Raw genomic sequence first — 26682 nt, forward strand, 5'->3', positions numbered from 1 at the left:
GGTTAACCTATTGATTAGTGAATGTTTTGATTTGTACGTGTGTGTCTATACAGTGGGGAGAACAAGTATTTGATACACTGCCGATTTTGCAGGTTTTCCTACTTTCAAAGCATGTAGAGGTCTGTAATTTTTTTTATCATGGGTACACTTCAACTGTGAGAGACGGAATCGAAAACGAAAATCACATTGTATATTTTTTAAGTAATTCATTTGCATTTTATTGCATGACATAAGTATATCTACATGTTTTGTAAGTAGGAAAACCTGCAGTGTATCAAATACTTGTTCTCCCCGCTGTATACACACACACACACACACACACACACGCAGTACGCCTGCTTTATGGATGTGTCCGTGCGCGTCCGAGTGTCTGTCTGTCCGTGCATACGTCTCCTCTCAGCTGTCCCACTCAGCCGAGGGCGTGTTGTCCTCTCCTCTCTCCTCATCTTCATCTGAGTCGGAGGAGACCTTCTTCATCCTCTGCATGGCTGCCTTGATGCTCTTCTGCAGATCCGTGTCCCTGCTGTCCTGGGGCAGGGGCACTGCTGGGACCACCTGGAGGGGACATCACAGAGCAGGGTCATCAAGTTAGCCAGTGGGACCGGTTCAGAGGGCTACCCATCATTTCAAGTGTTTGTCACGTGCACTACTACAGTGTTTGTCACGTGCACTACTACAGTGTTTGTCACGTGCACTACTACAGTGTTTGTCACGTGCACTACTACAGTGTTTGTCACGTGCACTACTACAGTGTTTGTCACGTGCACTACAACAGTGTTTGTCACGTGCACTACAACAGTGTTTGTCACGTGCACTACAACAGTGTTTGTCACGTGCACTACAACAGTGTTTGTCACGTGCACTACAACAGTGTTTGTCACGTGCACTACAACAGTGTTTGTCACGTGCACTACAACAGTGTTTGTCACGTGCACTACTACAGTGTTTGTCACGTGCACTACTAGTGTTTGTCACGTGCACTACTACAGTGTTTGTCACGTGCACTACTAGTGTTTGTCACATGCACTACTAGTGTTTGTCACATGCACTACTACAGTGTTTGTCACATGCACTACAACAGTGTCAGGGTCAGTAGTTATATACAGGGACAGTTCCAGGGTCAGTAGTTATATACAGGGTCAGTTCCAGGGTCAGTAGCTATATACAGGGACAGTTCCAGGGTCAGTAGTTATATACAGGGACAGTTCCAGGGTCAGTAGTTATATACAGGGACAGTTCCAGGGTCAGTAGTTATATACAGGGACAGTTCCAGGGTCAGTAGTTATATACAGGGACAGTTCCAGGGTCAGTAGTTATATACAGGGTCAGTTCCAGGGTCAGTAGCTATATACAGGGTCAGTTCCAGGGTCAGTAGCTATATACATGGACAGTTCCAGGGTCAGTAGTTATATACAGGGTCAGTTCCAGGGTCAGTAGTTATATACAGGGTCAGTTCCAGGGTCAGTAGTTATATACAGGGTCAGTTCCAGGGTCAGTAGTTATATACAGGGTCAGTTCCAGGGTCAGTAGTTATATACAGGGACAGTTCCAGGGTCAGTAGCTATATACAGGGACAGTTCCAGGGTCAGTAGCTATATACAGGGTCAGTTCCAGGGTCAGTAGTTATATACAGGGTCAGTTCCAGGGTCAGTAGTTATATACAGGGACAGTTCCAGGGTCAGGAGTTATATACAGGGTCAGTTCCAGGGTCAGTAGTTATCAGTAGTTATATACAGGGTCAGTAGCTATATACAGGGACAGTTCCAGGGTCAGTAGTTATATACAGGGTCAGTTCCAGGGTCAGTAGCTATATACAGGGTCAGTTCCAGGGTCAGTGGCTATATACAGGGTCAGTTTCAGGGTGAGTAGTTATATACAGGGACAGTTCCAGGGTCAGTAGCTATATACAGGGACAGTTCCAGGGTCAGTAGCTATATACAGGGTCAGTTCCAGGGTCAGTAGCTATATACAGGGTCAGTAGCTATATACAGGGACAGTAGCTATATACAGGGACAGTTCCAGGGTCAGTAGTTACAGTGCCTTGCGAAAGTATTCGGCCCCCTTGAACTTTGCGACCTTTTGCCACATTTCAGGCTTCAAACATAAAGATATAAAACTGTATTTTTTTGTGAAGAATCAACAACAAGTGGGACACAATCATGAAGTGGAACGACATTTATTGGATATTTCAAACTTTTTTAACAAATCAAAAACTGAAAAATTGGGCGTGCAAAATTATTCAGCCCCTTTACTTTCAGTGCAGCAAACTCTCTCCAGAAGTTCAGTGAGGATCTCTGAATGATCCAATGTTGACCTAAATGACTAATGATGATAAATACAATCCACCTGTGTGTAATCAAGTCTCCGTATAAATGCACCTGCACTGTGATAGTCTCAGAGGTCCGTTAAAAGCGCAGAGAGCATCATGAAGAACAAGGAACACACCAGGCAGGTCCGAGATACTGTTGTGAAGAAGTTTAAAGCTGGATTTGGATACAAAAAGATTTCCCAAGCTTTAAACATCCCAAGGAGCACTGTGCAAGCGATAATATTGAAATGGAAGGAGTATCAGACCACTGCAAATCTACCAAGACCTGGCCGTCCCTCTAAACTTTCAGCTCATACAAGGAGAAGACTGATCAGAGATGCAGCCAAGAGGCCCATGATCACTCTGGATGAACTGCAGAGATCTACAGCTGAGGTGGGAGACTCTGTCCATAGGACAACAATCAGTTGTATATTGCACAAATCTGGCCTTTATGGAAGAGTGGCAAGAAGAAAGCCATTTCTTAAAGATATCCATAAAAAGTGTTGTTTAAAGTTTGCCACAAGCCACCTGGGAGACACACCAAACATGTGGAAGAAGGTGCTCTGGTCAGATGAAACCAAAATTGAACTTTTTGGCAACAATGCAAAACGTTATGTTTGGCGTAAAAGCAACACAGCTCATCACCCTGAACACACCATCCCCACTGTCAAACATGGTGGTGGCAGCATCATGGTTTGGGCCTGCTTTTCTTCAGCAGGGACAGGGAAGATGGTTAAAATTGATGGGAAGATGGATGGAACCAAATACAGGACCATTCTGGAAGAAAACCTGATGGAGTCTGCAAAAGACCTGAGACTGGGACGGATATTTGTCTTCCAACAAGACAATGATCCAAAACATAAAGCAAAATCTACAATGGAATGGTTCAAAAATAAACATATCCAGGTGTTAGAATGGCCAAGTCAAAGTCCAGACCTGAATCCAATCGAGAATCTTTGGAAAGAACTGAAAACTGCTGTTCACAAATGCTCTCCATCCAACCTCACTGAGCTCAAGTTGTTTTGCAAGGAGGAATGGGGAAAAATTTCAGTCTCTCGATGTGCAAAACTGATAGAGACATACCCCAAGCAACTTACAGCTGTAATCGCAGCAAAAGGTGGCACTACAAAGTATTAACTTAAGGGGGCTGAATAATTTTGCATGCCCAATTTTTCAGTTTTTGATTTGTTAAAAAAGTTTGAAATATCCAATAAATGTCGTTCCACTTCATGATTGTGTCCCACTTGTTGTTGATTCTTCACAAAAAATACAGTTTTATATCTTTATGTTTGAAGCCTGAAATGTGGCAAAAGGTCGCAAATTTCAAGGGGGCCGAATACTTTCGCAAGGCACTGTATATACAGGGACAGTTCCAGGGTCAGTAGCTATATACAGGGACAGTTCCAGGGTCAGTAGTTATATACAGGGACAGTAGCTATATACAGGGACAGTTCCAGGGTCAGTAGCTATATACAGGGACAGTTCCAGTACCATATTTAAAATAGAGCCCCACAGTGCAGTTGTGAACACTTAAAATAAGGCCTGTCTTAAGTGTAGGTGTACCCTGTACCCTCGGTGTACCCTGGGTGTACCCTGTCTTAAGTGTAGGTGTACCCTGGGTGTACCCTGTACACTCAGTGTACCCTGTCTTAAGTGTAGGTGTACCCTCGGTGTACCCTGTCTTAAGAGTAGGTGTACCCTGGGTGTACCCTGTACCCCGGGTGTACCCTGTACCCTGGGTGTACCCTGTCTTAAGTGTAGGTGTACCCTGTACACTCGGTGTACCCTGGGATGGCGTTCTGATAACCAAGTCTCTCTCAGACAAGGTGATTTTTATCAATATATTCATCTCCATTTACTCTGATTCTAAAATGCTGATTAGCATCAAAATAGACATCATGCAAAACTACAAATCCCTGAAAGATCCTGCAGGTCGTCTCTGACACCTTTACAAACAGGTATTGATTATGCAGGTCATCTCTATCTGACACTTTTACTAACAGGTATTGATTCTGCAAGTCGTCTCTGACACCTTTACTAACAGGTATTGATCCTGCAGGTTGAGGGGGGTGTAATCGGTCCAGAGGGGTTCCTATAGAAGTCATGTATCAGGGGGTGTAATGGGTCCAGAGGGGTTCCTATAGAAGTCATGTATCAGGGGATGTAATGGGTCCAGAGGGGTTCCTATAGAAGTCATGCATCAGGGGGTGTAATCGGTCCAGAGGGGTTCCTATAGAAGTCATGCATCAGGGGGTGTAATGGGTCCAGAGGGGTTCCTATAGAAGTCATGCATCAGGGGGTGTAATGGGTCCAGAGGGGTTCCTATAGAAGTCATGCATCAGGGGGTGTAATCGGTCCAGAGGGGTTCCTATAGAAGTCATGTATCAGGGGGTGTAATGGGTCCAGAGGGGTTCCTATAGAAGTCATGTATCAGGGGGTGTAATGGGTCCAGAGGGGTTCCTATAGAAGTCATGTATCAGGGGGTGTAATGGGTCCAGAGGGGTTCCTATAGAAGTCATGTATCAGGGGGTGTAATGGGTCCAGAGGGGTTCCTATCCAGAGGGGAAGTCATGTATCAGGGGGTGTAATGGGTCCAGAGGGGTTCCTATAGAAGTCATGTATCAGGGGGTGTAATGGGTCCAAAGTCATGTATCAGGGGGTTCCTATAGAAGTCATGTATCAGGGGTGTAATGGGTCCAGAGGGGTTCCTATAGAAGTCATGTATCAGGGGGGGTGTAATGGGTCCAGAGGGGTTCCAGAGGGGTTCCTATAGAAGTCATGTATCAGGGGGTGTAATGGGTCCAGAGGGGTTCCTATAGAAGTCATGTATCAGGGGGTGTAATGGGTCCAGAGGGGTTCCTATAGAAGTCATGTATCAGAAGTCATGCATCAGGGGGTGTAATGGGTCCAGAGGGGTTCCTATAGAAGTCATGTATCAGGGGGGGGTGTAATGGGTCCAGTATCAGGGGTTCCTATAGAAGTCATGTATCAGGGGGTGTAATGGGTCCAGAGGGGTTCCTATAGAAGTCATGTATCAGGGGGTGTAATGGGTCCAGAGGGGTTCCTATAGAAGTCATGTATCAGGGGGTGTAATGGGTCCAGAGGGGTTCCTATAGAAGTCATGTATCAGGGGGTGTAATGGGTCCAGAGGGGCTCCTATAGAAGTCATGTAGAGGGTTGTGGTGGACACAGAGCCGGTCACTTTGATAAACATTCAGAAATAACTTTAACAATTAACAATGAATTATGCCGTCATCTTTTCAAACATATATTTTTTTAAGTCACTTATTGAGCCATTATGTAACTCCATGGCTAACTCCTGCACATTGTCATTAATGTAACATAGCTTCTTGGCTAACTCCTGCACATTGTCAATCATGTAATGTGATGCCTGATGCTGACCTTGCGTAGTTTGACCCCAAGTCTGATGGCAGACATGATGTTATCCCTGAGGTCGCCACCGGAGGGCGCCAGGCCGGGACCAGGAGGGGCAAGGGGCTGGACACGACGCAGCCTGACCTGACCACGCTGTAATGATGCCAACACCTCGTCCATAGAACCTGGAGGGAGAAGGAGCAGGGAAAGAAAGGTGGGAGAGAGAGAGGGGGAGGGAGAGAAAAGAAGTAGGGGAAGAAAGGTGGGAGAGAGAGAAAGGTGGGAGAGAGAGAAACGAGAGAGAGAGAGAGAAGAAGAAGTAGGGGAAGAAAGAGAAACACGAGAGAGAGAGAGAAACGAGAGAGAGAGAGAAGTAGGGGAAGAAAGGTGGGAGAGAGAGAAACGAGAGAGAGAGAGAGAAGTAGGGGAAGAAAGGTGGGAGAGAAGAAGTAGGGGAAAGAAAGGTGGGAGAGAGAGAGAGAGAAGAAGTAGGGGAAAGAAAGGTGGGAGAGAGAAATGAGAGAGAGCAGATATGGAAAGAGAGTAGAAGCTGTCAAGAGAGCTGTCACAAGGTGCAGCTACAGTAGAAACTTGTAGAAGACAGAGAGTTTCCCTTTTTACAACAGTAGGAGAAATAATGAGCCGGGACAAGTAGCTACTGCATCAGAAACAGACCGGCACTGGAAGGTGGATCATTCTCACCTAGGTTCTGCTTCAGGGTCATTTTGGCAGGGAAGGGTGCGGCCTCTTTCTCACTGAGAGGCATGGGGGAGTCCCCTACCTCTGTTTTACAGGGGGTGAGGGCAGGGAGGGGTGGAGGGGGAGGAGGTGGGGGTAGGGGGGAGGAGGGGAGGGGGAGGGGGAGGAGGAGAGGAGGTCTGAGGTGGGGGTACAGCTGTAGTGGGAAGTGTAGTTGGCAGAGGCGAAGGAGGAGGGAGAGGAGGAGTGAAGATTTGGACGGGGATGTCTTTCGGTTTGAGTTTCCTGGGGGTCTTTCTGGGGGCGGCACCATTAGATGAAGGGGAGGAGCCGATGCTAATGATTGACAGAGGCTGGGAGAGGTCGGAACACTGCGGCTCCCTGGCTGCCATCTTGGATCGTGGAGTCTTCAGGACGTAACTTCCCTGTCGCTTCTACAGGAAAGACAGCAGGAAAACACTTCAGCAACACGTCCCTCCATCCATGAGAGGATAAGTGATGGGTTGACTGATTACCTCTCTGAAGGAGCGGAGTCTGCTCAGGGTTCTCTCTCTCTCCTGGTCCATCCACTCCTTCCTCCTCTCTTCATCCTCTCTCCTCTTCTCTCTCTTCTGGAGGGACACAGAGGGAAATAAGACAAGACTGGTGGAATCAACTGAGATAGTTACCTCACTGCTTTAGTAACATTTTAGGTAGCTATAGAAGAGACCGAAACAGAGAGAGAGACGGAGAGAGAGAGAGAGAGAGAGAGAGAGAGAGAGAGAGAGAGAGAGACGGAGAGAGAGAGAGAGAGAGAGAGTGACGGAGAGAGAGAGAGATCATGTAAACTGAGGATGGTGTCTCCAGTGTGGGTGTTTCCGTGGGTGGGTTTGCCCTCGTTACTATGGTAACTCACCAGGGCTACTCCGTGGTGCTGGGTAAAGGGATCCTTTAAGAGCGTGTGTGCATGTTGTCATGGTAACTCACCAGGGCTACTCCGTGGTGCTGGGTAAAGTGAGTGGAGCTGTGCTGGGCCAGACGGTGCTTCTGCTCGTTAGCCTCCACACACTGATCCTGTAACACCACACACCATGTTACACAGACACACACCCACACACACACACACCATGTTACACCCACCGACACAACACAGACACGACACCACGTTACACACAACAGACACCACGTTACAACACAATACAGACACCACGTTACACACAACAGACACCACGTTACAACACAACAGACACCACGTTACAACACAACAGACACCACGTTACAACACACACAGACACCACGTTACACACAAAGACACCACATTACACAGACACACATTACAACACAACAGACAGCACATTACAACAAAGACACGTTACAACACAGACACCACGTTACAACAAAGACACCACAACACAGACACCACATTACAACACAACAGACAGCACGTTACAACACAACAGACAGCACATTACAACACAACAGACACCACGTTACAACACAACAGACACCACAACACAGACACCACATTACAACACAACAGACAGCACATTACAAACAAAGACACCATTACAACACAGACAGCACGTTACAACAACAGACACCACAATTACAACACAACAGACAGCACGTTACAACACAACAGACAGCACGTTACAACACAACAGACACCACATTACAACACAACAGACCACGTTACAACACAACAGACACCACGTTACAACACAACAGACACCACGTTACAACACAACAGACAGCACATTACAACACAACAGACAGCACATTACAACACAACAGACACCACATTACAACACAACAGACAGCACGTTACAACACAACAGACACCACATTACAACACAACAGACACCACATTACAACACAACAGACAGCACGTTACAACACAACAGACACCACATTACAACACAACAGACAGCACATTACAACACAACAGACACCACGTTACAACACAACAGACACCACGTTACAACACAACAGACACCACGTTACAACACAACAGACACCACGTTACAACACAACAGACACCACGTTACAACACAACAGACACCACATTACAACACAACAGACACCACATTACAACACAACAGACACCACGTTACAACACAACAGACACCACGTTACAACACAACAGACACCACGTTACAACACAACAGACACCACATTACAACACAACAGACACCACATTACAACACAACAGACACCACGTTACAACACAACAGACACCACGTTACAACACAACAGACACATTACAACACAGACACCACATTACAACACAACAGACACCACGTTACAACACAACAGACACCACGTTACAACACAACAGACACCACGTTACAACACACACAGCACATTACAACACAACAGACACCACGTTACAACACAACAGACACCACATTACAACACAACAGACACCACATTACAACACAGACACCACATTACAACACAACAGACACCACATTACAACACAACAGACACCACGTTACAACACAACAGACACCACATTACAACACAACAGACACCACATTACAACACAGACACAGTTACAACACAACAGACCACATTACAACACAACAGACAGCACATTACAACACAACAGACACCACGTTACAACACAACAGACACCACGTTACAACACAACAGACACCACGTTACAACACAACAGACACCACGTTACAACACAACAGACACCACGTTACAACACAACAGACACCACGTTACAACACAACAGACACCACGTTACAACACAACAGACAGCACGTTACAACACAACAGACACCACGTTACAACACAACAGACACCACGTTACAACACAACAGACACCACGTTACAACACAACAGACACCACATTACAACACAACAGACACCACGTTACAACACAACAGACACCACATTACAACACAACAGACACCATGTTACAACACAACAGACACCACATTACAACACAACAGACACCACGTTACAACACAACAGACACCACGTTACAACACAACAGACACTGGTACCAACACACACAGACACCACATTACAACACAACAGACACCACATTACAACACAACAGACACCACGTTACAACACAACAGACACCTTACAACACAACAGACACTGTTACAACACAACAGACACCACGTTACAACACAACAGGTACACCACGTTACAACACAACAGACACCCTTACAACACAACAGACACCAGGTTACAACACAACAGACACCCGTTACAACACAACAGACACCCCCTGGTACACTGGTTACAACACACACAGACACCACGTTACAACACAACAGACACCACGTTACAACACAACAGACACCACGTTACAACACAACAGACAGGTTACAACACAACAGACCCCTGTTACAACACAACAGACACCACATTACAACACAACACACGTTACAACACAACAGACACCACGTTACAACACAACAGACACCACATTACAACACAACAGACCCTGTTACAACACAACAGAGGTAGGTTACAACACCCCAGACACCTTACTCACAACAGACACCACATTACAACACAACCCACTGTTACAACACAACAGACAGCACGTTACAACACAACAGACACCACGTTACAACACAACAGACACCACGTTACAACACACCCCCAGGTACACTTCTCAACTGTGGAGACACCAGGTTACAACACACCCCCTGGACCTTCTCACATTACAACACAACCCCTGGTACCTTCTCACTGTGGAGGTAGGTTACAACACAACAGACACCACGTTACAACACGAGGCGTTAAGATAGAACAGTCTAAATGTTTAGGAGGAACTTTATTACAGGTTTGTCAGGAAGGGGCACACCCCCTGGTACCTTCTCACTGTGGAGGTAGGTTAACACACACCCCCTGGTACCTTCTCACTGTGGAGGTAGGTTAACACACCCCCTGGTACCTTGTCACTGTGGAGGTAGGTTAACACACCCCTGGTACCTTCTCACTGTGGAGGTAGGTTAACACACACCCCCTGGTACCTTCTCACTGTGGAGGTAGGTTAACACACCCCCTGGTACCTTCTCACTGTGGAGGTAGGTTAACACACCCCCTGGTACCTTCTCACTGTGGAGGTAGGTTAACACACACCCCTGGTACCTTCTCACTGTGGAGGTAGGTTACACACACCCCTGGTACCTTCTCACTGTGGAGGTAGGTTAACACACCCCCTGGTACCTTCTCACTGTGGGTAGGTTAACACACACCCCTGGTACCTTCTCACTGTGGAGGTAGGTTAACACACACACCCCTGGTACCTTCTCACTGTGGAGGTAGGTTAACACACCCCCTGGTACCTTCTCACTGTGGAGGTAGGTTAACACACACCCCCTGGTACCTTCTCACTGTGGAGGTAGGTTAACACACACCCCTGGTACCTTCTCACTGTGGAGGTAGGTTAACACACACCCCTGGTACCTTCTCACTGTGGAGGTAGGTTAACACACACCCCTGGTACCTTCTCACTGTGGAGGTAGGTTAACACACACCCCTGGTACCTTCTCACTGTGGAGGTAGGTTAACACACACCCCTGGTACCTTCTCACTGTGGAGGTAGGTTAACACACCCCTGGTACCTTCTCACTGTGGAGGTAGGTTAACACACCCCCTGGTACCTTCTCACTGTGGAGGTAGGTTAACACACCCCCTGGTACCTTCTCACTGTGGAGGTAGGTAACACACACCCCCTGGTACCTTCTCACTGTGGAGGTAGGTTAACACACAAACACACACCCCTGGTACCTTCTCACTGTGGAGGTAGGTTAACACACCCCCTGGTACCTTCTCACTGTGGAGGTAGGTTAACACACCCCCTGGTACCTTCTCACTGTGGAGGTAGGTTAACACACACCCCTGGTACCTTCTCACTGTGGAGGTAGGTTAACACACACCCCCTGGTACCTTCTCACTGTGGAGGTAGGTTAACACACACCCCTGGTACCTTCTCACTGTGGAGGTAGGTTACACACACCCCCTGGTACCTTCTCACTGTGGAGGTAGGTTAACACACACCCCTGGTACCTTCTTGTTGTGGAGGTAGGTTAACACACACCCCCTGGTACCTTCTTACTGTGGAGGTAGGTTAACACACCCCCTGGTACCTTCTCACTGTGGAGGTAGGTTAACACACACCCCCTGGTACCTTCTCACTGTGGAGGTAGGTTAACACACACCCCCTGGTACCTTCTTACTGTGGAGGTAGGTTCAAACACAAACACCCCCCCAGGGTACCTTCTTGTTGCGGAGGTATGCGCGGCGGGCACAGATGTTCCCTCTCTTGGTTTCCAGCTGCTGTAGGCATCGCCCCAGGTGATTGACAGGTGAGTGGGTGGGGTCTAAAGGTGCAGCTGTCTGTGATAGGCTTTGGAGCTCCTCTGGATCCTCACACACATCATAATACACCACCTCCTCTTTCAGCTCTGAAACACACACCATAATACACCACCTCCTCTTTCAGCTCTGAGACACACCATAATACACCACCTCCTCTTTCAGCTCTGAGACACACACCATAATACACCACCTCCTCTTTCAGCTCTGAGACACACACCATAATACACCACCTCCTCTTTCAGCTCTGAAACACACACCATAATACACCACCTCCTCTTTCAGCTCTGAAACACACCCTCTTTCAGCTCTGAGACACACACCATAATACACCACCTCCTCTTTCAGCTCTGAAACACACACCATAATACACCACCTCCTCTTTCAGCTCTGAGACACACACCATAAACACCACCTCCTCTTTCAGCTCTACAAATCTCTTTCAGCTCTGAGACACACACTGATAATACACCACATCTTTCAGCTCTGAGACACACACCATCTCCTCCTCTTCAGCTCTGAGACACACACCATAATACACCCTCCCTTTGCTCTGAGACACACACCATAATACCTCTCTCTTTCAGCTCTGAGACACACACCATAATACACCACCTCCTCTTTCAGCTCTGAAACACACACCATAATACACCACCTCCTCTTTCAGCTCTGAAACATTCTACAAATCTCTGTAGACACAATCTGATAAGCAGACATCTGTCGCTTCCCATCTCCTCTTCCTCTGTTGTTCTCTCCCTCCTCCCTGTTGCTCCCTCTCTCCTTCTTCTCCCCCTCTCCCTCCCCCCGCACTCCTCTGTCGCTCCTTCTCTCCCTCCCCCACTCTGCTCCTCCTTCTCCCTCCCCCCTCCTGTCTCTCTCCCCTCCCCCACCTGTCTCTCTCCCCCCCCCCCCTGTCGCTCCTTCTCCCTCCCCCCCTCTGCAGCTCCTTCTTCTCTCCCTCCCCCTGCACTCCTCCCTGTCGCTCCTCTCTCTCCCCCCCCCCTATCGCTCCTTCTCTCCCTCCCCTCCCTATCGCTCCTATCTCTCCCTCCCCCACTCCTCCCTGTCGCTCCTTCTCTCCCTCCCCCTCCTATCGCTCCCTCCCCCACACTCCTCCCTGTCGCTCCTTCTCTCCCTCCCCCTCCTATCGCTCCCTCCCCCACACTCCTCCCACTCGCTCCTTCTCTCCCTCACCCCAATGTCGCTCCTTCTCTCCCTCCCCCACACTCCTCCCTGTCGCTCCTTCTCTCCCCCCCCACACTCCTCCCTGTCGCTCCTTCTCTCCCCCCCCCACACTCCTCCTTCTCTCCCTCCCCCCTCCTCTATCGCTCCTTCTCTCCCTCCCCCCCCCACACTCCTCCTTCTCCTCCCTCTCCCCCCCCCACACTCCTCCTTCTCTCCCTCACCCCAATGTCACTCCCTCCCTCCCCCCTCTCGCTCCTTCGCTCCCTCCTGTCTCTCCCTCCCCCTCTATCGCTCCTCTCTCTATTTTGCTCCCACTCTTTCACCCTCTTCTTTTGCTTTCTCTCTCTTTTCATCGGGGAAGAACAATGAAGTGGTAGGGGGCTGCTGCCTTCCTCTCTCATGTTATAAAAATACATCTAGACTCAAGAGCCAAGTACTCGAAGCCCTGCCAAGGATGGCAGACAGAAACACACACACACCCTTGGAAACAAACAGTATTTTCCCCATGGGCAGTAATTAAGGAATTCACATGCAGAAAATCTGCTTTTGTGACATTATTTGTCATCCAGTGACACAACAGAAGTAGATCTCTATCTAGGGACAGTAGAGGAAGCCACGCTGCTCTTCTCGAACCCACAGAAATCTGATGTCAACATGTCGGACTGTGAGACTGGCATCTTCAGAATCATTTGAAAAAAACATTGAACATTTTGCATTGCATTTTGAAAAATCTAAATGTATAGATGTGTCTGTGTGTGTGTGTGTGTGTGTGTGTGTGTGTGTGTGTGTGTGTGTGTGTAACCTACCTTTTATCTGGCGTCGCAGGGTGTCGATCTGAGCGACCAATAGGAGCTCTTCGTTCTTGAGGATCTCAAACTTGGCATCGTAGAGTTCTAGCTGAGCCTCATAGTACTGAAGCTCTAGGTTATCTACAGTCTCTGGTCCCCTCTGGTCCTGGCCAGACAGACCTCCCATCTAGGATACAATATAGAACACTGTGGTTATAACAGCTCCAGCAAAAAAAATCCCAGAACCACACCACATGAGCAAAAATCCCAGAACCACACGGGGGGACCTAGTGAATGACCTACAGAGAGCTGGGACCAAAGTAACAAATCCTACCATCAGTAACACACTACACCGCCAGGGACTCAAATCCTGCAGTGCCAGACGTGTCCCCCTGCTTAAGCCAGTACATGTCCAGGCCCGTCTGAAGTTTGCTAGAGAGGATTTGGATGATCCAGAAGAAGATTGGGAGAATGTCATATGGTCAGATGAAACCAAAATATAACTTTTTGGTAAAAACTCAACTCGTCGTGTTTGCAGGACAAAGAATGCTAAGTTGCATCCAAAGAACACCATACCTACTGTGAAGCATGGGGGTGGAAAGATCATGCTTTGGGGCTGTTTTCCTGCAAAGGGACCAGGACGACTGATCCGTGTAAAGGAAAGAATGAATGGGGCCATGTATCGTGAGATTTTGAGTGAAAACCTCCTTCCATCAGCAAGAGCATTGAAGATTAAACGTGGCTGGGTCTTTCAGCATGACAATGATCCCAAACACACCGCCCGGGCAACGAAGGAGTGGCTTCGTAAGAAGCATTTCAAGGTCCTGGAGTGGCCTAGCCAGTCTCCAGATCTCAACCCCATAGAAAATCTCAGCCCCAAAACATCACTGCTCTAGAGGAGATCTGCATGGAGGAATGGGCCAAAATACCAGCAACAGTGTGTGAAAACCTTGTGAAGACTTACAGAAAACATTTGACCTCTGTTAGATACCCTTTGTTGGCAATGACAAAGTATTGAGATAAACTTTTGTTATTGACCAAATACTTATTTTCCACCATAATTTGCAAATAAATTCATTAAAAATCCTACAAAGTGATTTTCAGCAACTGATCTAATGCAGCAACTGATATGGCCCAGATCCCCATCATTTCCTTGAAGAGAAGGTAGAGAAAAAGGTGCTGGAGGGCGGGCTACCTTCTGAGAATTTGTAGGCGATCGAATAAACACCCACTGCCTTCCGTTCTGCTAGCAAATGTGCAATCTTTGAAAAATAAAATCGATGACCTTTGAGGAAGATTAAACTACCAACGGGACATTCAAAACTGAAATATCTTATGCTTCACGGAGTCGTGGCTGAACGACGACATTATCAACATACAGCTGGCTGGTTATGTGCTGTATCAGCAGGATGGAACAGCGGCATATGGTAAGACAAGGGGCGGCGGACTATGTATTTTTGTAAATAACTGCTGGTGCAAGATATCTAAGGAAGTCTCGAGGTTATGCTCGCCTCAGGTAAATGATCTCATGATAAGGTGTAGCCCACACTATCTACCTAGAGTTTTCATCTGTATTTGTCGTAGCTGTCTACATACCACCACAGACTAGGCTTATTTTCCACCATAATTTGCAAATAAATTCATTAAAAATCCTACAATGTGATTTTCTGGATTTTTTTTCTTCTCATTTTGTCTGTCATAGTTGAAGTGTACCTATGATGAAAATTACAGGCCTCATCTTTTTAAGTGGGAGAACTTGCACAATTGGTGGCTGACTAAATACTTTTTTTGCCCCACTGTATGTTTCTGCATATCGATGTTGGATGAAAAGCTCTGATCTCCAAAAGATAAACTTTTCAGGAAATGGAAAAAAACGGTTCTATTTTCCCATTTAAGAAAGTTGAGATGCTATTTTCTTGTTCCTAGAGTTGTGAGATGTTCAGAATCCAGATCTAGTGTTGGTAGTTGACACACGTAGACACAGCTGGAGGGGTAGCTGTCTGTCTGTCTGGGGAATTCTCTGTTCACACTCAACTCTATAGAAAGATCAAAGACCCGGAAAGAGAGAGCGACAGAGCTACAGATACAGCTACAGACAGAGCTACAGATACAGCTACAGACAGAGCTACAGCTACAGACAGAGACACAGCTACAGACAGAGCTACAGCTACAGACAGAGACACAGCTACAGACAGAGACACAGCTACAGACAGAGACACAGCTACAGACAGAGACACAGCTACAGACACAGAGACACAGCTACAGACAGAGCTAGACACAGACAGAGACACAGCTACAGACACAGCTACAGACGCAGCTACATACAGAGACACATCTACAGACAGAGACACAGCTACAGACAGAGACACAGCTACAGACACCCCCAGGGAATCTGATCAGATAGGAATACCAATCCAGAGAATGGCCTTTTAAAACACACACACACACACACACACACACACACACAGTACCTTTTCTCTGATGGTGTGTTTCTTGCGGTGCAGACACATCTCAGTTGCTCTCATGTGTTGCAGGGTCTCTTTAGCCAGCAGGAAACGCAGCTTCTCCAGTCTAGGAGCTGCTGAGGCCCAGGAGGCCTGACCAAAACCACGCTTATCCTCCCCCATCACACGTAGCATACCTGGTCACACAGATCAACCACACAGACGGGTTCATTTGGCACAAGGTTTCCCCTATATGCAGCTGAGGGGGTCTGGAGAGCTGCTCTAAAGGAGGAAGGGGGGCAGCTGAGAGTGTCTGGAGAGCGGCTCTAAAAGGGGGGCAGCTGAGAGGGTCTGGAGAGCGGCTCTAAAAGGGGGGGGCAGCTGAGAGGGTCTGGAGAGGCTCTAAAAGGGGGGCAGCTGAGGGGTTCTGGAGAGCTGCTCTAAAAGGGGGGCAGCTGAGGGGGTCTGGAGAGCTGCTCTAAAGGGGGCAGGAGGGGGGGGGCTAAAGGAGGAGGGGGCAGCTGAGAGGGTCTGGAGAGCTGCTCTAAAAGGGGGGGGCAGCTGAGGGGGTCTGGAGAGCTGCTCTAAAAGGGGAGGGGCAGCTAGGAGGGTCTGGAGAGCTGCTATAAGGAGGGGGCAGCTGAGAGGGTCTGTGGAGAGCTGCTATAAGGAGGGGGCAGCTGAGAGGGTCTGTGGAGAGCTGCTATAAGGGGGAGGCAGCTGAGAGGGTCTGTGGAGAGCTGCTATAAGGGGGGAGGCAGCTGAGAGGGTCTGTGGAGAGCTGCTATAAGGGGGGAGGCAGCTGAGAGGGTCTGTGGATAGCTGCTATAAGGGGGGCAGCTGAGAGGATCTGTGGAGAGCTGCTATAAGGGGGGGCAGCTGAGAGGATCTGTGGAGAGCTGCTATAAGGGGGGGGCAGCTGAGAGGGTCTGTGGAGAGCTGCTATAAGGGGGGCTGAGAGGGGGGGGCAGCTGAGGGTCTGGATAGCTGCTATAGGGGGGCAGCTGAGAGGATCTGTGGGGCTGCATAAGGGGGGGCAGCTGAGAGGGTCTGTGGAGAGCTGCTATAAGGGGGGGAGGCAGCTGAGAGGGTCTGTGGATAGCTGCTATAAGGGGGGGCAGCTGAGAGGATCTGTGGAGAGCTGCTATAAGGGGGGGGGGGCAGCTGAGAGGATCTGTGGAGAGCTGCTATAAGGGGGCTCTTAATGCTTCACACACACACTCTCTCTCTACCTCCAAGGGCTTTGGATGTTTCTATGAAGTAGCTGACTGTGATGTCCTGTATGGAGGAGACTGCATCCTCTCCTCTCCTCCTCCACTCCTCTGCCTCTCTCTCCAGTGCTGCTATCCTCTTAGGACCCAACTCCTCCTCATCCAGAGACTTCTGATAGGGGCCAGGAGAGAACAGAAGAAAGGCTTTACATTCTAGAACAGCGACATCGGGGGGGTTTAGAACAACGACATGGGGGGGATTAGAACAGCGACATCGGGGGGGATTGGGGGGATTAGAACAGCGACATCGGGGAGGGGATTAGAACAGCGGGGGGGTTTAGAACAACGACATGGGGGGGGGATTAGAACAGCGACATCGGGGAGGGTTTAGAACAACGACATGGGGGGGGATTAGAACAGCGACATCGGGGGGGTTTAGAACAACGACATGGGGGGATTAGAACAGCGACATCGGGGGGTTAGAACAGCGACATGGGGGGGATTAGAACAGCGACATCGGGGGGGGGTTAGAACAGCGACATCGGGGGGGATTAGAACAGCGACATCGGGGGTTAGAACACATCGGGGGGTTAGAACAGCGACATCGGGGGGGATTAGAACAGCGACATGGGGGGGGATTAGAACAGCGACATCGGGGGGGTTAGAACAGCGACATCGGGGGGATTAGAACAGCGACATCGGGGGGATTAGAACAGCGACATCGGGGGGGGATTAGAACAGCGACATCGGGGGGGATTAGAACAGCGACATCGGGGGGGATTAGAACAGCGACATCGGGGGGGGATTAGAACAGCGACATCGGGGGGGGAACAGCGACATCGGGGGATTAGAACAGCGACATCGGGGGGGGATTAGAACAGCGACATGGGGGGATTAGGGGGATTAGAACAGCGACATCGGGGGGGATTAGAACAGCGACATCGGGGGGGGATTAGAACAGCGACATCGGGGGGGATTAGAACATCGGGGGATTAGAACAGCGACATCGGGGGGGATTAGAACAGCGACATCGGGGGGGGATTAGAACAGCGACATCGGGGGGGGATTAGAACAGCGACATCGGGGGGGATTAGAACAGCGACATCGGGGGGGATTAGAACAGCGACATCGGGGGGAGGGGGGATTAGAACAGCGACATCGGGGAGGGGGGGGGACATCGGGGGTCGTTAGAACAGCGACATCGGGGGGTTTAGGACCCAACTCCTCCTCCAGGGACACTGTGGCTGTGTTTAGACAGGCAGACCAATTCTTTTCCAATATTCTTTTCACTAATTGTTTTTTTTTACTGATCAGATCACCAATTCATTGGCCTGCCTGTTTAAAACGCAGTAAGGGGGACACAGACATACACTACATGGTCAAAAGTATGTGGACACCTGCTCGTAGAACATCTCATTCCAAAAGCATTAATATGGAGTTGGTCCCCCCCCTTTGCTGCTATAACAGCCTCCACTCTTCTGGGAAGGCTTTCCACTAGATTTTGGAACATTGCTATGGGGACTTGCTTCCATTCAGCCACGAGAGTTAGTGAGGTCGGGCGCTGATGTTGGGCGGTTAGGCCTGGCTCGCAGTCGGCGTTCTAATTCATTACAAAGGTGTTCGATTGGGTTGAGGTCAGGGCTCCTGTGCAGGCCAGTCAAGTTCTTCCACACCAATTTCGACCATCCATTTCTGTATGGACCTCGCTTTGTACATGGGGGCGTTGTCATGCTGAAACAGGAAATGGCTTTGCCAAACATTTTGCTAGAATGTCATTGTATGCTGTAGCGTTAAGATTTCCCTCACTGGACGCCAAAACCATGAAAAACAGCTCCAGAACATTATTCCTCCCCCACCAAACTTTACAGTTGGCACTATGCATTCGGGCAGGTAGCGTTCTCCTGGCATCCGCCAAACCCAGATTCGTCCGTCGGACTGCCAGATGGTGAAGCGTGAGTCATCACTCCAGAGAATGTGTTTCCACTGGTCCAGAGTCCAATGGCGGCGAGCTTTACACCCCTCCAGCCGACGCTTGGCATTACCCACTGTGATCTTAGGCTTAGGTGTGCGGCTGCTCGGCCATGGAAACCCATTTCATGAATCTCCCGACGAACAGTTATTGTGCCGACGTTGCTTCCAGAGGCAGTTTGGATCTCGGTTGTGAGTGTTGCAACCGAGGACAGATGATTTTTACACACTTCAGCACTCAGCGGTCCCGTTCTGTGAGCTTGTGTGGCCTTTAACGAACTGACTTGTTGGAAAGGTGGCATCCTATGACGATGCCACGTTGAAAGTCACTGAGATCTTCAGTAAGGCCGTTCTACTGACAACGTTTGTCTATGGAGATTGCGTGGCTGTGTGTTTTTTCAATTTTATACACGTGTCAGCAATGGGTGTGGCTGAAATACCCAAATCCGCTAATGTAAAAGGTGTCCACATAATTTTGTTTACATGCTGTATAAGGATTTAGGACAAAACCACTGAAAGTCTGGGTGTCTCACAACCACGATGAAACAACATAGCTTTTTTCCCTTCACGTTTCAAAAAGAGAAATTAGCAGTATTCACAAATGAGTTGATTTGGGCACAAAAATGACATGAACATGATAATAGAATTCAAAACGTTAATTATTTGACTTCTGTGAACGTGACGGAGCATATTTTTTAATTCTAGATGAGTGAAATGTGTCTTTGACCTCAGCTTGGTGATAGAGACCAGAGCATATATCTTTAATTCTAAATGAGTGAAATGTGTCTTTGTGACCTCAGCTTGGTGAGAGACCAGAGCATATATCTTTAATTCTAAATGAGTGAAATGTGTCTTTTGACCTCAGCTTGGTGATAGAGACCAGAGCAGTTGGATTCTGGCTGTATTCCACCTTGTATCAAAAACTCATGAGCAGACGGTGTGTCTCTGGTTCACACTAAATTACAATCAATCAGTGTGTGTGTGTGTACGAGCGTGGGTTTCTGCGTAGTATGAGTCGGCGTGGTGTGTGTCGGCGTAGTGTGTCGGCATAGTATCTCCATCTGGTTGAGCCCTGCCAGTTCTCTCATGTCTCTGAAGGGAGGGGGTGTGTGTGTGTGTGTGTGTCCACCTACCAGTATCTCCATCTTGTAGAGCCCTGCCAGTTCTCTCATGTCTCTGAAGGGAGGGGGGTGTGTGTGTGTGTGTGTGTGTGTGTCCACCTACCAGTATCTCCATCTTGTAGAGCCCTGCCAGTTCTCTCATGTCTCTGAAGGGTTGCAGCAGGTACTGGTAGAAGGTGGTTGCTACGGTGACCAGGTCCTGGTAGGCTAGGTCCTCCTCGTGGTAGATCTGTAGCAGTAGAATCATTCTGTCTGCACCTCCATGACTCTGAAGGATCTGTCAATCAATCAATACATTCTATTATATTAGGCTAATCAATCAAATTATATTTACACGAAACAGACTAGCGTATTACAGTATCTCACGTTTTCAAAAAAATTAAATAAAATGTATTTGTCAGGTGACTGGCCAGTTCACTTTATGACCTGTGGAACGAACTCCGGCCAACGTCAGATGAAGCAAGAAGTTAAAGTCCAGAGTCACTGACCTGTATGAAGTCCTTTATGTACCAATGAACAACATCCCAAAACTATCCCTTAAGTCTTCTCCCAGAGCTAGGCTAATGCCTTTAGCTCAGTAAACTAACACAGTCCTGTAGCCCACAGATGACCATGGCCTGGATACTGTTCGTTATGATGACAGACAGATATATAGGTCTTGTTTTATTTATCTCTGAAGATCTATTCTACCACGACTTGATGTGGACTTAGTGTCCCACTGTTCTGGATCTATTCTACCACGACTTGATGTGGACTTAGTGTCCCACTGTTCTGGATCTATTCTACCACGACTTAGTGTCCCACTGTTCTGGATCTATTCTACCACGACTTGATGTGGACTTAGTGTCCCACTGTTCTGGATCTATTCTACCACGACTTGATGTGGACTTAAGTGTCCCACTGTTCTGGATCTATTCTACCACGACTTGATGTGGACTTAGTGTCCCACTGTTCTGGATCTATTCTACTACGACTTAGTGTCCCACTGTTCCAGTACTCAGTGTGCTGGAGCTGATGCTATCGTGAGTCAGATGTTCATTCCAGCAACGTGTGTGTCCGGCTAGGCCGTCTCTACGCGGGTCCGGCTAGGCCGTCTCTACGCGGGTCCGGCTAGGCCGTCTCTACGCGGGTCCGGCTAGGCCGTCTCTACGCGGGTCCGGCTAGGCCGTCTCTACGCGGGTCCGGCTAGGCCGTCTCTACGCGGGTCCGGCTAGGCCGTCTCTACGCGACACACAGAGAGGTGTTACAACAGATTATTTGACTTGACGTGGGAACCAATTCTTCCTTTACAACTCAATTTCTATATCCACTTGTGATGGTTATATAGGCTACATTTGTGAATGATTATTGTTATTTTGTAAACAGATTGCTAGACTAAATGTAATGGCTCCTGTTACTCAAATAATAGTTGTTGTCCTATACGTACTGCATATGGCTCAGTCCATCTGAATGTATAGACGTGTGTACTATGATATCACTGCCTTGTTTCTCACAGAATGGCTTGAGAACCTTCACCATTGGTATGCTAATGTTGGGTGCTGTAAACTGAGATGCTACACTTCATTACAAACTGCTTGTGAAACCAACTCTTACGCCGTCATTTTGATTTAGATTCTGAGTTGCAAGTTAAATCAAAAACAACTTTCAAGCGAGAATTGTTTTGAGATTTATGGTTATTTTGTTCTAATTTTCAGGGCAAATCCATTTCCTCTCAAAGGGAAGAGTTTTGGAGAGTTTAAATAAAAAAATATACTGTATTTTATGATGCAGTGAGCTCTGATCATCTTTTGACTTTATATAACCACATCTGAAGTTGCTGTTGACAAACCCAATCAGATAAACACACTATTTAATGTTCAAAATGTTGAATGAATCTGTGATGTCTTGGCATACCTTTAGTCTCTGTGTTTTGCTCTAACAAAGAAGAATGGAGCATTCCTTCCTAGCTTGCATGCAGGAAGGTGTTACTGAAGGACATTTACATGTCTAAAGAAGCAGTTAATGCAGTTTAAGAACGGAGCATTCCTTCCAAAAAAGCTTGCATGCAGGAAGTTACTAAATTTATGTACATAAGGACATTGAATGACATGGTACAGAGCAGCATAGGCAAGATACAAGTACAGCATTCCTTCCTAGCTTGCATGCAGGAAGGTGTTACTGAAGGACATTTACATGTCTAAAGCAGAAGACAATGCTACCCTCCTGAAGTGACGCTGCTTGGACCCTGAACTGCTGGTTCTGAAGACGGCCTGCAGTGACTACAGTCCCGTCCAGTTAACACTTCTTTTGTCTGATCCAGAATCAAGGGAGTTCAAGGGAGAATGATGTAGGGCTTCCGAGCCCCCGAATGTGACTCATTACGGTCTATGGTCTTCTCAGGAATTCAGCCTTCTCTGTGCTGCTCTCAACCATCCTCATTCTGTCAAACCTCTGTGAAGCTGTCATTACATCCTGTAGGTCTGATATCTGATTGGAGGTTAACTTTACAGTAATGCTATTGGTCAACTCTTGGGGCCTTTTAGGAAATTACCCCCTCTCTTCTCTCTCTCTCTTCCTGTCTGATCTAGAATAATGCCTTGTCATGTTAGTATTGTGTTCATTCTTCAGCTGTATGCCTTGGTGGTGAATCCATTCTTTAGACAGAGTAATTACATATCTGCCTTTGATATGGACAATTAGTATTCCTGTCTCGACCTTTATGACAGTGACTTACTGGGTTTGCAATACTCTGTGTGTGTGTGTGTGTGTGTGTGTGTGTGTGTGTGTGTGTGTGTGTGTGTGTGTGTGTGTGTGTGTGTGTGTGTGTGTGTGTGTGTGTGTGTGTGTGTGTGTGTGTGTGTGTGTGTGTGTGTGTGTGTGTGTACAAGAGGCGTCACTACAGTCCCTGGTTCGAATCCAGGCTGAATCACATCCGGCCGTGATTGGGAGTCCCATAGGGCGGCGCACAATTGGCCCAGCGTCGTCCGGGTTTGGCCGGTGTAGGCCGTCATTGTAAATAACAATTTGTTCTTAGCTGACAATAAATAAACATATGGGTCAAAGCTTTCCTTAAGTTTGGGTCAGTCAGTGGTCAGGTATTCTGCCACTGTGTACTCTCTGTTTAGAGCCAAATAGCATTCCTTAATTTTGGTTCAGTCAGTGGACAGGTATTCTGCCACTGTGTACTCTCTGTTTAGGGCCAAATAGCTTTCCTTAAGTTTGGGTCAGTCAGTGGACAGGTATTCTGCCACTGTGTACTCTCTGTTTAGGGCCAAATAGCTTTCCTTAAGTTTGGGTCAGTCAGTGGACAGGTATTCTGCCACTGTGTACTCTCTGTTTAGGGTCAAATAGCATTCCTTCATTTTGGGTCAGTCACAGCGGTCAGGTATTCTGCCACTGTGTACTCTCTGTTAAGGGCCAAATAGCATTCTAGTTTGCTCAGTTTTATTGTTAATTCTTTCCAATGTGTCAAGTAGCTATCTTTTGTTTTCTCATGATTTGGTTGGGTCTAATTGTGTTGCTGTCCTGGGGCTCTGTGGGGTGTGTTTGTGAACAGATCCCCAGGACCAGCTTGCTTAGGGGACTCTTCTCTCATCTCTCTGTAGGTGATGGCTTTGTTATGGAAGGTTTGGGAATCGCTTCCTTTTAGGTGGTTGGAGAATTGCAATGCTCTTTTCTGGATTTTGATAATTAGCGAGTATCGGCCTAATTCTGCTCTGCATGCATTATTTGGGGTATTCTTACAGAATTCTGCATGCAGAGTCTGAATTGCCATTTTGTGAAATCTTGGTTGGTGAGCGTGCCCCAGACTTAACAACCATAAAAGGCAATTGGTATTAGAAATTATTCAAGTATTTTTAGCCAGATCCTAATAATTGGGATGTTGAATTTTGTTCCTTTTCATGGCATAGAAGGCCCTTCTTGCCTTGTTTAAGAGGGAGAGAGAGAACGATCTGAGAGACATCTCCACTCTCTTGCCAAACTAATCCAGCCTCAGTGCTCACCTCACACCCACAGGATTAGAGCAGCATGGTACAGGGAATAAGGAGAGAAGAATACATTTCTTTCTGCCTTTGAAACATCTTGGTTGTTGTGTATACAGACACTGTACAGGCCTATATTCCTGCACAGGGTTGTGCATGGATAATAGGGGGAGAAATCAAAAAACAAATGTTATTTGTCACATACGCCGAATACATAGACCTTACTGGGAAATGCTTACTTACAATCCCTTAACCAACAATGCAGTTACAAAATTAGAGTTAATAAAATATGTACTAAATAAACTAATATATATATATATATATATATATATTTTTTTAAGTAACAATAAAATGACATAACAATAACGAGGTTGTATACAGGGGCACCGGTATTGAGTCAGTGTGGAGGCTATATACAGGGGCCACCGGTATTGAGTCAGTGTGCGGGTGTACAGGTTAGTCGAGGTCATTTGTACACAGGTAGGGGTAAAGTGACTGCATAGATAATAAACAGCGAGAAGCAGCAAGTGTAAAAACTAAGTTGTGTTTCTGCCATTTGAACGTCTTTATAAAGCCTATCTGCTTTAACACAGTTCATACCACGGCATTGTTGAATACTTGTCTCTGATTGGCTTGAAGACCATTCTAGAGCGTGCATTATTTTCCTATAACGCACGGTAATATCAGCACAGTAGAATTCAATGTTCTTACTTGCATGTTCTACTGAGATACTTTTTGAAAGCAAAAGTCAAATTGGATGGCAATTTATGAGAATTCAGTTTGGGAAAATGACACTGTGAAACAGTAGGCTACCGGGATCTGACCCAAAAACCATATTAGTTGGGCTCTAATGCATGTGTCATTGGCTATTAGGTAGCCTAGTGGTTAGAGCATTGGGCCAGTAACCGAAATGACAAGGTAAAAATGTGCCCCTGTTCCCTGGTAGGCTGTCATTGTAAATAAGAATTTGTTTTTAACTGACTTGCCTAGTTAAATTAAAATAATTATCCTAAAACTACTGTCAACATAGAAACAGAGAATGAATGACAGGCTAATGTCCCTGTTTCTAGCCAAGACCTCAGGGGACAACACCTTGCAGGGTGATAACAACATGAGTAACAGGAATGAAGCCTGACTGGATAATCAACCGGCTGGGATTGGTCATGTTTTCCTTCTCACGTGGTGTCATATTGCGCAACAATAGTGACGACAGTGACACTGCATCTTTATTAATACCAGGGTGGAAGGGCATCTATCCCAGTGTCATGAGGGGATTTAAAATGCCTAAATGTTGGACAGACATTTTTAGGGTTTTATACTCACCGTGACTTGATTACTGGATAGTGGAGGCATCGGTAAGCAGAGTAGACTACCGGTATGCCTCATGGGAGCCCCCTGAGACTGCAGGCTTTTGTTCCAGCCCATCAATGTAGCCTACTCCTGATTCAAATGAGCAAGGGCGGTAGGCGTAGTGATTGGTTAGTGCTGGGCTAGAACAAAAGTTTGCAACCCATGTGGCAGGACCAGGATTGAAGAACAGTGACAGGCCACAGCTTGTATAGATCACTAATTCAAATTGGCCACTGACCTTTCTAAGGTGATCCTTAGCCCTGGTGACCTCATCCTGCATGGTTTTCCTCTTGAACTCCTGCATGTTCTCAAAGTACTCCTCGACATCTCGCTCGTCCTGCGGGAAAAGCGAGTCCAGCACTATCTTCCTGCCACAGATATCTATCGCAGTGCTGAAGTACTTCTCCAGTTGACGGCAAGGTGTATCCAGATCTCTCTCTTGATCATCTTGGTTGAACGTCCGATTGCTACTGAGAAAGATCATGTCCCAAATGTTACCCTCTTTGAAGTCCGACAGGTCGGGGAAATAGGGTGCGACGACATCCCCGACCCCTGTAAACTGACGGTGGACATTTTTTAAGTCGTTAACGGAGAAGAGTCCGGCCCAGCTGGTTTCGGTTTCGCAGACAGCAAGCTGGTCTTTGCGCTTCTGTCGCTGGAGAGTTCTGTTGTGACAGGTGACCGCGAACTTGGACTCGATCACATTCCACTGAACGATAAAACCGAGCTTGAACGTCTCGTTTTCTTCGAATATGTTCGTTTTGATGGCGACCCAGCCGTCCAAGCTGTCCAAACGCTCGCAGTCTATGCTATTCATTTTTTGTTTGTTTGTTGTTGTGGTAAACATGTAGCTAGCTAGCTAGCGAACTAAAACTTGTATTCCTCTGCCTTGTTTACAACGTCGGCCATTTGTAACGATGACGTAGTATTTCCCGTGGCG

General features: G+C 47.4%; 1 protein-coding gene and 1 long non-coding RNA gene across 2 annotated transcripts; both read right to left on the reverse strand.

Moving 5' to 3' along the window:
• Positions 1-232: 232 nt before the first annotated feature.
• Positions 233-26677, reverse strand: LOC112237161 (WASP homolog associated with actin, golgi membranes and microtubules). The gene is given in 12 exon segments (XM_042315421.1): positions 233-555; positions 5711-5868; positions 6386-6515; positions 6517-6816; positions 6898-6993; positions 7349-7435; positions 11615-11802; positions 13705-13873; positions 16158-16327; positions 17363-17513; positions 20534-20707; positions 25981-26677. Coding segments are annotated over 12 exon segments (2361 nt in total). The 5' UTR covers positions 26560-26677; the 3' UTR covers positions 233-396.
• Positions 10666-11485, reverse strand: LOC121844914. The gene is made up of 2 exons (XR_006082214.1): positions 11126-11485; positions 10666-11037 (listed from the first exon to the last, which is right to left on the reverse strand). It is a non-coding gene; the product is annotated as an uncharacterized LOC121844914 (long non-coding RNA).
• Positions 26678-26682: the final 5 nt, after the last annotated feature.

This window comes from Oncorhynchus tshawytscha, unplaced genomic scaffold, assembly GCF_018296145.1.
Source record: "Oncorhynchus tshawytscha isolate Ot180627B unplaced genomic scaffold, Otsh_v2.0 Un_contig_4521_pilon_pilon, whole genome shotgun sequence".
Lineage (NCBI taxonomy): Eukaryota > Metazoa > Chordata > Actinopteri > Salmoniformes > Salmonidae > Oncorhynchus > Oncorhynchus tshawytscha.